This window comes from Cyphomyrmex costatus, unplaced genomic scaffold (genome assembly GCF_001594065.2).
Source record: "Cyphomyrmex costatus isolate MS0001 unplaced genomic scaffold, Ccosl1.0 scaffold5, whole genome shotgun sequence".
NCBI lineage: Eukaryota > Metazoa > Arthropoda > Insecta > Hymenoptera > Formicidae > Cyphomyrmex > Cyphomyrmex costatus.
This window is the reverse complement of record NW_017279267.1, coordinates 3,036,785-3,048,842: the sequence shown is the minus strand read 5'-3', so window position 1 is coordinate 3,048,842 and position 12,058 is coordinate 3,036,785. Positions and strand designations below refer to the sequence as shown.

Sequence of the window (12,058 nt, the reverse complement as noted above, 5' to 3'; positions counted from 1 at the left end):
TGTCGCAATTTCGTCATAGTAAGCGAAAACAGACACCAGTCGTCTTTCAACGTCCGGTCCAGCGTTCGGTTCGCCCTAGCCGCTGCGCCATCGTGGGGCCTCGGCCGGTTCGAATTTCTGGCATCTCTGGTTTCGTCTTAAGACGCGCCAGCGAAGCCGCTTACTTAGCATACGCCGCATGGACACAAAGGGTTCTTTTCCAGGAAGGTGATTCGAAAACGACCGTGCAACCTACGGGCCGCCTTTTTATCTTCCCCGCGTGGTACCGGTCTGACCTCGCTTCCTCGTTACCTCATCGTCGAGAATCCTAATCAGGTCGCGCATATTCTCACATTTGGTTCTTTCGCCAAATACGTAATCGTCCATTGCGACATTCGCAGAGAAGATAAATCAGGAAACGACAAGAGGCGGGGAAAAAATAAGAGAGATATATTTTTGTTCCAAATCGAGACAAAGAGATGATTCATATTACTTCTTTAAAAGTGACACAACAAAAAAAACGTGATTTTTTAGTTATTGTCATGAATGAATAAGTAAACATTACTTTATCTATTAAAAGTGAATTAACGTTATAAAAATCATTACAGCTAAAAAAATAATTTAAAAAAAATAATTTAAAAAAAATTTTCACAACTAAGAAAAAGTGGTTCTAAATGATTACATATAAAATAAAAATAATATTTGAGACGAGAGCATGTTAAAAATACCTTCTTTTTACCGATATTATTTAGTCAATAATTTTTCCTCAAATTCAAAAATAATTGTTTTAAACTTAATTTTTTAAATTGTTTTTTTAAATAAGAAAACGATAGAGTAGAAATAAACAAAGAAGTTCTCAATAATAATTAAAATTTTTTAATTACTTCTATGTGTGCGAGGTCTTATTGAAATATATTTTCATAGAACACGTGATAATTATTTCGGTTTCTCTCTCTCTCTCTCTCCCTCCCTCCCTCCCTTTCTCCTCTCTTTCTTATGCTGTCATGAAGCATAAAATGCAGGAGACTTTTAGTCACAGCAGCTATATTAAGTGAGAGATGCTCTTTTACGGAAATTGATAACTAATTATTTACCAAATTACTTTGTGGAATGTTAATTTCATGCACCTCTTCGTGTTTTTGCGACGTCAGCCGAGAACGTGTTTGCGAGCGAGCTGCCGCTTTTATAAGCAGGGTAATTACGATATAATAATAACGGCGAGCGTCGTGGCGCGGCGTTTTGCGCGGTGAATCATTGGCGCCGTTCCGCCTGCTCGAAAATTTTCGTTCGTGCATATTACGTAATTAAGCGCGTAGAATGTACGGTGCGATAACAGCAATTAATTACAGCAATCCGGACCGCGTCGTTTCGCGAAAGGAAACAGTTAAGTGCGCTTATGAATTAGATAGGATTATTACTAATTCTACAACTATTACAGTTATTTAACTTTATTATCATCAAACGTAATATATAAACTTTGAAGAATTTTTATTTCAGTAGACACTGTTAACAGAGACAATTGTATTATTCAAGCGTATAATGTAAAATAATAGTATATAATGAAATTGAAAGTTACGCGCGCGCGCGCGCGCGATTCTTTTACTGAAGCTCTTCATAGGAATACCAATATTATCGTTTTAACGCGTAAAAATTTTAAATAACGCGTTAATTTAGTAGGTATTTTAATATTATGACACTTTACGAGCTGATAGTATCGCTTGATTTTATTTCCATTGATCTGCAATCACGATGGCAATTTGTAATCGAGAACGACGCAATATAGAAGAGAGATGCAAACGGGAACAACAGAGCGTATAGGGCAACCGTGATAGCGGGGAATTCCTGTTGGATTCGCGCGCGGAATTACAAACGATCGCGCAAGTATAGCCGAATGAGGGCGAGTTCGGTAGGTTCTCTCGTTCCTCCTCTCCTTTCTATCTTTTTCTCTCTCCTGCGTCTCTTTCTCTTTCTCCCAGCTCGAATGCATCGGCGCGTTCGTGTTTTGGAATGCCGCCGCCGCCGCTGCAACAAGAAGAAAACGATTCGATTCCATCGCCGTGGCGGCGGAGAGACTCGACGGGAAAGTTCTCGCGGGCCGAAGAAGGAAAGGCTCGACGAAGAGAATCGGGCCCTTGGAGGGAGTGAGGAAGAGGGAGAAAGTGTGAAAGGGAGCGAGTGTAAAGGTGTGCAGAAGGGTGAGAGAGGAGGAGGCTGTAGTAGTGACCAGTCGTAGAATGCCACAGCTTACGTTGCGTGCCACGACAACGGCGTAGAAGTGCGTCTTTTCAAGAACTCTCAGAACATTCTCAGTGTACTTTTTTTTTTTATACAATAAGAAATTATACGTTTTGCGTTATCACTTGTGCACTGAAAAATTTACTGAGTTTTAACGAATGATTTGTTTGAATAGTGTCAACTAATTTACCGAATATAAAGATTTCTTTATTAGAAAACCATTAATTTGCTCAATTATCATTTCTTTTTATTGAGTAAATATTTATTTTAGTGCGTTAATAATCATTAATTCTTAAATTTTTACATTAAAAACTCCAATTACTTGAAAAGCGATCTAATTGTTTTGAAGCAGAATTGCAGGACAAAATTTAAGAGCTAAAAACTGAGTTACGAGAAATTAATTAAGAGAAAAAGAAGTTAATCAATATCTTCCCTACATGTTCAGCGGAAAAATATTTTTTCGTAACAACGTGCATTCACGTTCACGAATACGCAACATCCCTTCGTCGATTATTTGAGGGGAATTGTGAGCTTCGTGGAAACGAGTTCAGCAGGTGGGGTCACGAACTCAGGCACGCGATCGCGCGTTGCAGCGGATTTTCCTCTCTTTCGATCACCAGCTGCCAGTATTATTTCGCCCTTCTCATCTTGTACTCGTATATCGATCGCGGCGTATTGTCATCCCATTCAGATGCGACGAACCGCAGCTGTCGTACTCTAAACTTTCCTTACGCACAGATGAGATCGGAAGCGTAATAATCGGTGGATTACAAATTCGCTGTAAATTTCGTTCTTCGTACACATGTGTTCTAATATTTTATTTCTTATTTAATTGCTTCTTATTATTATTATTATTATTAATTGCTATCAGCATATTCGAAATTATCAATAAAATAAATTAATCGAGAACTAATGAGAGTTTTGGCGAGCTAATCAGTATCGAATTTTTTTCTATTTATAGAAATAATGATAATATTTTAAAATTAATTGGTATATGTTTAGAAAAATATTATCATTATTTCTGTGAAGATAAAAGAATTCGAATTTTAATATTAAAATTTTGTAAATTAGAATTGTTAATGCATGAATTATTATTACGAATACAAATTAGGCTGCGGACAGAATTTGCGGCTTATTCAAGAAAGAGAAAATTGTCCCATCCGCTATAAATCGTTACCTGTTACCTGTAGATAACATCGTCCCCATCATCGCTACCGCCATCGCCGCTGGCGAGCGGCCTTGGCCTGCGTCGAGTTTTGCAAAGCGATTCGGCTAACAAGAATTCGGCACGTGTATTGGAACTTTGACTGAGCGGACCGTAGAAACTGCGTGCGAGAGATACGGTCTTCCGGCCTAGTAATCGCCAACCTGCTCCATGAGATTCTTTTTATTCCGCTCCTGAGAAAGCAAAAGTTCTGGCCGTGACGTTCTCGACCTTCCGCGACTGGACTTAAGAAACGCGTTAAGCAATTAACATCACGAGTGTGAATGAACTCCATTGATTGTCTTTTTATCATTATAACACATATCTTTATTACACTTTTTTCTTCAAGTTGATTTACGATCTTTAATTGTAAACATTATTCCGATCTTTAATCTAATTTTGGAAGCATGTCTCGTATTACATTATCCCGTCTCTAGAAAATTCCATTCCTGGTGGAATTTTTTCTTCTATTTATCAGACCACTTTTACGAAAATGATATTAAATGAGTCATTCTTTAAATCGTACATTATTATTTTGTGAATTGATTGTACAAATGTACTTGTTAGAAATTATGACAACAATAACAAATCGAAAACGATTCGATTTGTTTTAAATATTTCATGAAAATTAATTTAAAAAAAATTTATTAATAAGTTATCTAGTAAGTTATATAATCGATCAAAATAAGATATTTAGATTTATTTTTAGGTGAATAATTATAAGTAAATAATAATTGAGATGATGTTACACTTAGATATATCTAGATTACAGACTCGTGATTTTTCAGCATTGCATTTTTTGATATACTATCTGCCATCATTAATTTTTATTTTATACGTACTTATGAAAATAAGCATAACCTGAAATTAATTTATTTGTAATGTTTCATTTAATATAATTAAATCCGTTTGCATTTTCGTATCCGTTTCTGATCATTTTCGTATTTAACTTGAGATAAAATGAAGGAATTTTAATAATAATCCGTTCGGATATCTTACGATAAATCTTTTGTCTAAGCTCAGTATTAAAATAATTATTATTCAAATTACATTGCACATTTTTTCATCGTAATTTTTATTGTATTAATAATATATACGGACTTTCAATTTATAAATTAAATAATAGTTTAATAATTTGCTTTTTGTTTTATTTTATTTATCTGAAGTTATACTTCTTAATTTTTTTAAAACATTTATACGAGATATGTTATAGATATAAAGTTACATATGTAGGTGGACATAGAGAGGCGGGAAAGGTTGTGCAAAAGTTGCGCGTATCAATTGCTCGATTGCTCGAGGCTGGTGTCCAATTAGCACCGAAAAAGAAGGTGCATCTCCGAGGGGGATAATCGAGCACGTTCTCTTTTTTTTTCCTTTAACGTAAGAACGTGACGCGAAAGGACCGGCTGCTCAGAGAAAGGACGAGGCGGTGGTAGACATCATTCGTGCATTTACGATCGCAGTGTACGCGGGGCATCTGTTCGTTAACCACCTGTCGGCAGGTGCGAACCGTACACCCGGCCCCGTTACCCCGCGCAGTTGGTATCAATCGGCCCTTTTGTTTTTGCTGGTCTGTTCTTCGAAGTCATTCCCGTTTTACTACGACGTAGTACGCACGACACGCGATAGCCTCCACCGGATGTTATCGGCCCATACGGTGTGGTCCCCTTCTTTTCCATCCTGACCACGTAAAACCCTTTAAGCTTGTGGCACAGTAAACAGGAAGTCCCCGTTCTTCTCTTCTTCCCTCTACCGATGGTTCTCTGGTGCAGGTTGCATGTGATGCGTGAGGAGCACCTGCGACAAACGCGATCTCTCTAGATTTATTGTGAGGTCTCTCTTTTTCTTCTCTTTGTCTTCGCTTTCTTCTCTTAAGTTCTTGTCTCGGATGTTCTCAACAACTTTTATTTCAAAGTCTTTTCTTCATAAACGTATTTCGTGATTTTACCTCAAAAGTACAAACTTTTGCGTGAATTTTAACATAATAATACTGAAAAAATGTTCTGATTAAACCAACAAAAGGTCCTAACAAGAATGGCATTGACTATGATAACTAGAAATTTTCCTCGGTCTCACAAAATACCATTCTTGTTTTGGATTCTTTTGTTGATTTAATTAGAATAATTAATACGTTGAGAATGGCGAATAAGAGTCAATCTAAATCTGATAATTTATTCTAATATTCTATATTGCGAAGAATATCACGTAATGTTTGGCGTTTCGTCCCGGCTTCCACTACTGGACTCATCAGTAAGGTATTGTAGTGGAAGCCTACCTTAGACGCCGGTGTAAGTTATTAAATCGAGATTCTATATAAAGAGATATACGCGTGTCTCAGCACTTGCGAGAATTTGCGAATATCGATAGACCTCTGATGGCGGGTCGACGTAGTAATATTCTTCGCAATATTTATCCAAAGTGAGAAATAACGTTCTAATTATATATAGTCCCCCCAAATAATCTGATTTTTAAATGTCCCCTCTTCTTAATTGTTGCGCGCCGAAAGATTTTTCGGTCTTGCAACGCAACTCTAATAATCTGAAATATCCCCCCTCCTAAATATTTGCGCGCCGATGGATTTTCGGTCTTGAAACGCAATTAATCTAGAAACTGTAAATTTTTACTTAATGAACAGAATTACAATGTATTATCCGCGTTATTACAACCTGCGGTTTTGAAAACAAATAATTGAAGAAATAAAGGACTCTTTTTATAAACAATAATTAATACGTTGAGAATGGCGAATAAGAGTCAATTCTTCGCAATATAGAATATTAGAATAAATTGTCAGATTTAGATTGACTCTTATTCGCCATTCTCAACGTATTAATTATTGTTTATAAAAAGAGTCCTTTATTTCTTCAATTATTTAATTAGAATATTTTTGAGTAAAAACGTGATGGCACTTGAAGATTGTAACAATCTGAAAAAGTATTATATGATTCGAAATAATTACTTTTTATTTATATTACAGGCTGCGATACTCCAACAGACTGCCGAATATATATACCAATTAGAGCAAGAGAAAACACAACTGCTGTCACAAAATTGCCAACTAAAACGATTGGTAAATCAGCACGAGGGTGGCGATGTACCTATCAAGAAACGCAAACCCGATACCCAAGGTAATTATTTGTTAACTTTTAAAATAAATTTATTTTGTACAAAAGAGAGTGGAAACATTTATATATTTTTGTACAAGAATATAATTTTATCAACATGCTCTTAAAGAGGACGTCCGTAAAAAAATTCATTGTAAACTGTGAAAATGTAGCGGTAATGTAAAAGTACATCAATAAAACATCACGTTATTGTTTGCTTGCAAACATTTGTATACATAAAGAGCAATAGAATTAACGTTCGTCGGCCGTCACATAACGTGATTTTCCAAATGGACTTGAATTATTTATCGCTCGTGCGACCACGATTGCAATGTCCCATGTGGATTTGGGATCGTAAAAGCAAAAAGCGGAAACAGTCGATGCAAAGCGCGAAAAGTTGTGCGGATATACATTGCAATCCGCTTATTTCACGGTTTTCCCGCTTTTATACGACGCCACGTCGAAGTTTCTATATAAGTTATTTCTCAATCGCGAAATTGAATTGTTGCATTTCTGAAACTTTCGCTCAAAAGTATAGTAAGTAAATAACGTACTTTCAAATAAACATGATTGTATGAATTTTTGCTCTTATATGGTAAATTCGACCGCGCTTTGCCACAATATACATATGCAAAAATCGGAAATTTCTTTTTTGATTCATTCATACGTAATCTAATTCATATCGAATCAGTATACTAGTGATCATATTTTGCGGTAAGAGTGGCAAATTTTACAAGCTGGAATTTTTTAATCTCGTGTCGACAACGTGGTCAATGCGGTTGAGAAAGCCGTTCGTCATTTTCGCGAAAGTAATTACATTCTTCGCGACTTGGTATCGCGCGAAGGGATGTACAGGATGTACATATTTCAAAGGAGGCTTAATATAATAACGAGGTGATACTATCGCTTACATAATATATAAATGAAAAATTTCCATAAAATTTAATTTGATTTGCGAAACGTAATTTAATTGTTACCTACATGAAAGATGATTTCTTGAAGATCCTGATATTTTATTATTTTTTTATCGAAATATGAAATAAGTAAAAAGAAGTTTTAATATTTTATGTGTCGTTGCACATGCATCGCTAAATATCCGTATAAGGTAATATCAGGAAGATTAAACTTTCGGGGATTATAAAGGGTTCAAAGAAACGGATAGGCAATGATGGCAGCGTCAGGATCGTCCTCGAAAGTCTTTATTACTTCGAGGACTAAATACAAGAGGCGAATTAAGGGTACTCTCTTGTTTCGACGCCGGTGGCGTTTCGACGACGCGACGTCGCCGTCGCGGCGGTGTGCCTGTCGGAAAGTATCTGTCGCGAACTTCGGCCGAGACAATTTCAATTTCCGGTTCTATCGTAAATTAGTTTCCTCCGTTCGATGGCACGACGATATTCAGAAAGTTCGTCGTCGGCTGTGCGACGAAGTGGATTTAATGCCGACGAACCGACTTTTATCGATCAATCGTGGTTAACCCTCCCGATTGCCTTCAAATATCAACCCCAACATTTACAATAATTATTCATACGACGGAATAACGTTTCATAATCGAATTTACGGACAGGAAGCTAATTCAAAGTTATGGCGATTTATTAAAAAAAATTTTATGGATATATTCTTTATGAAGAAAATTATACAAATAGCAATGAAAAATTAAGATATATTGAGGCATAGAGAAAGATATATTTTAATTATTGAAATACATTTTACATTTAATTTGAATGATTGTAGACTGTTCAATTAGATGTAAGTATATAAATATAAGAATTAATTAAATGTTGAATATGGTGTAATGAAGAATTAATATTTAAATACATATTCTTAAGATAAAACAATGAATGATGAATTATAACCTATTCTTATGAACAATTTAACAACATATCTCTTTTAAATCCATGTTTAGGCTGAGGAAAAAATTTGATATTAATAGTGCTTGATGTCGCGGTTGCGCGCGATCTCATTGATAACAAAAGCCGATAATCACAGTTACCGTTCGAAATGACATTAATTAATAAATGTTCGATTGATTGAAAATGTTTGCCAAGGGCGATGGACAATTTGCTGTACCGTTACCGCATTATAATTCACCGTAACATTCTATGATGTCAAATAATGTGCAAAATGAACTGAACATACAGGAACGTTACATTCACTTCGCTTTAATATAACATTGAAACAAACGGACTGGCCTTTGATCCGCGCGAAGTGTAATGGTCTCTATATTTGCTCTATATCGTAAACAGTGACCAGATTTAATTTCGCTCACGGTCTCGCATTCATTTATATCGCGCAGACAGGTTGGTACACTGGCATGTGTGCGCTGGAAATCTAAAATACGTTCTGAAAGTTCATTGCGGTTATTCGCCGACTGTAATCCGATTTTATGAGCCTTTCTCATAAATTAGTTTCATAAAAACGTCAAGTTTTTACTGTAAAAATTGTTTTTCACAGCTATTATTTATTTAACGTATATGACTTTTTTTATGTAATGTCACGATGATATTTGAAGAGCAAAAATAATTAAATAAAACGAATAAATATGAAAATAATCAAATTCTTGATCATTTTGATTTGTTTTGATATTATTCAAGCACTGATCAATCGATTCACTTTTTTTACGAGAAGATATTACGATTTAATTTCTCTCTCATTTTGATTTCTTTTGTTTCTCAGGTGTTGTCGTTAGTCTACCAATGCACGTCAGCGAGAGCGGCGATGAGGGCTTGGGCAGCATGTCCCCCGAGCCGTTGTCGGTAATCACAGTGACCACAGAGGGACATTCCGTTGTGAACAGCGATGTGGTGGAGCTCAAACGACAGCTAGATAGGGAGCGTCAGGCGAGACTGCATTTAGAGAAACAAATGAGAGCAATTCAGAGCCAGGTGTATCCAGAGAGATTCCGAGACAATCAGCTAATCGCTTATCAACCCCACGAGGTAACGCTCCTTTCCCGTATTGCTTTCACTAATCTTTCGGGGGAGTAAAATAAAAATGGAGTTTATGCAAATATAAAAATTAATCTATATAATTTTAAAAAGAGATCAATAAATTATTAATTAAATCGGTAATATGAAATATAAAATTTGTAACCGTAAGAAACGTTATAAAAACAACACGGTACAGAGAGGTCTTAACTGGAAAATCATAGTCAATGAAAACGAGCGATTTTGATTGCCGAGAGATCGCTATCTGCGCACGATACAGAAAATAATCCAACCGTAAACTCGTTTGACCCTCGAGGATTTAAACGTTTTCCGGCCGAAAGATATTGCAAACATTGTTTTAATCGTTCGCGTAGATAACTGCGTCTGATAACAAATCGTTGCAATGCGCGTTGTATACAGTTTTATTATTTCGATTGAATTGATTTCTTTCCTTTCCTCTTTGTAGCAACGTTCCGCGTACAAAATATTCATCTAGTCTTCGCTAAGAATAGACAGATCGCAAAGAGACAAGTTTCACAAGTGCGATAATACAATAAATAAAAATTTCGTCACTTTTTTAGGTGATCGAGCATACGGACAATGTAATGGCGCAGGAAACGGAGGAGGCAGTAGCCACGCTTCAGGTGGTATCGGTCATGTCTTTGCCACCGGTAGGCTCCACTCAAACTGTGGAGACGTCCAGTCCGGATCCAAGCTCGCCGCCCTTGTCGCCGCAACCGGCTGAGATGGTGTCGGAAGAGATCAAAGAGGAAGAGTCACGCGCGAGTACCCCCAAGATCGTCGCCTTCACCCAGAATCAGGTGTTCACGGCGATGGAAGAGCCAACTACCGCGGACTCGTTCTCGTCATCGAGTCGCGTCACGTACGCTACTTCGTCCTCCGCAGATTTCAAGACTGGCTCACCTCAGTTCATCACTGCGAGTCCTAGTAGGCCCTTCTCACCGGTCGCTGAACCACGGCTACCAAGTGTTCTAGAGGCCGCGATGAAGGCTGAACCCAAAGTCGAGGTGGAGAGGTATGTGACACACGCTTATTTTATCTTAAATATAATCCCGATTGTTGTTTGAAAAGAGATAAAGAGTGGGCCTAAATAATTGGACTGCTTTAGATGTGACGTTTAGTTTACCTTTCAAATTCCTAATTCGTTTAATGTAACAGTCATTACGTCACATGTAAGCATTTCCTTGTACGGAAGAGTACTACAAGTTCGATTCTTTGCAGGAAATTCAATAGACAAGAATTAATAAGAATCAATTTTGCAATGAAAAATTTCTTGATACTGCAGGTTGCCTTCGCCATCAAGCTCTCTAGACGATGGTACGTCGCAAGCAAGGTTATACATCGCGAACACGTCTCGACAGAATTTAGAAACAATCGTCGAGGCGATACGTCATCTAGAGGGTGACCATCTATTCAGCGATGAACCCGCGCAGGATGTGCCACTGGCACTGACCAATAAGCAACAGCAACAACAACTGCAACAGGCGACGGCGAACTCAACGTCAACGAAATCTGCGACTACGACTTCTTCTTCCTCTTCACCCTCGACGACGTCTGCCACGGCAGCATCCGCGAAACAACGGATACTTCACGCCGAGCGTTTCCTCCAATTTCATACGCAACAGCAGACCCAGCAGCGACCTGGCGTGATTGTGGTGAAGCATTCGTGATCCAGTAACACCCCGCACTCCGTACATTGAACTACACATTCAAAACGACGATGTACTCGCCTCCATCGCGCGAAATCATCGTGGTTTATCATTCGAAAATGAGGAATCCCTTTCAACCAATCCAAGAAAACGTTCGCAGAAACAGGAGAAGTGGTAGCGATTATCGCGATCAAGGATCACGTGTATTCTTCGCGCTGAAGAACTTGAGAGATACGAAAAGATGAATTTTTATGTATGTTCCTACTACGCGCTTCGTTCGCCTTCGCCTCAACAAGGCCGCTAAGAAGGATTAATGCATGCGATTGAAAGGATTTTTTAGATAAAAAGAACAAAGTGATTTTAAATCGCGAATGTAATTTATAGGTGAAGGTTGAACTAAGTTCGAAGCTTGACGAAAGGATCCTCATTACCGAGTTGTCAAAACGAAACGACATTATCGCGCTTTATCTCATGTAAATACTAATGATTTTTCCTAATTATTTCCGATAATCGCCACGAGATAGCTTTGAATCTCGAAGAGTCCTTCTCCCCTCTCTCCTTTCCCCCCCTCTGGAGAAAAGTTCTCTTTCCTCGCGTGAAAATCACGAGGTCCGAAGTGGACGTTTCTCCTTCCGTTTTAATGGGTAGAACATTTTAGACTTAAGCGAGTAACTACCACGGTAATATTTCTAGCGCGTAAGATTGCGTACGCTGTATGATATACATATATACAATATTACATATATATATTATTTGTAAAGAGTATAAAATATATATACAGATTTACGTTCTTTTTTTACATTGTTACGGAAATGATGAAAATACGAAATGACGACTCGAGGAAAAATATGATATAATGACGCGTACATATGTTCTTTCGATACTTATTACGGGGTTACCACTGGATAAGCGCGAAGCGACTAAAAGAAAGTGGAAACTATC

The 12,058-nt window shown here is 37.4% G+C and overlaps 1 protein-coding gene across 1 annotated transcript in view; it reads left to right on the top strand.

The window, feature by feature from the left end:
* Positions 1–11,282, top strand: part of crp (transcription factor cropped) — a 126,073-nt gene extending 114,791 nt beyond the window's left edge. The window contains exons 2-5 of the mRNA XM_018545523.1: positions 6,393–6,543; positions 9,196–9,458; positions 10,028–10,482; positions 10,753–11,282. Coding sequence (XP_018401025.1) covers positions 6,393–6,543; positions 9,196–9,458; positions 10,028–10,482; positions 10,753–11,137 — 1,254 coding nt within the window. The 3' untranslated portion in view covers positions 11,138–11,282. The remainder of the gene's footprint in view (positions 1–6,392; positions 6,544–9,195; positions 9,459–10,027; positions 10,483–10,752) is intronic.
* The last annotated feature ends 776 nt before the right edge of the window (positions 11,283–12,058 follow it).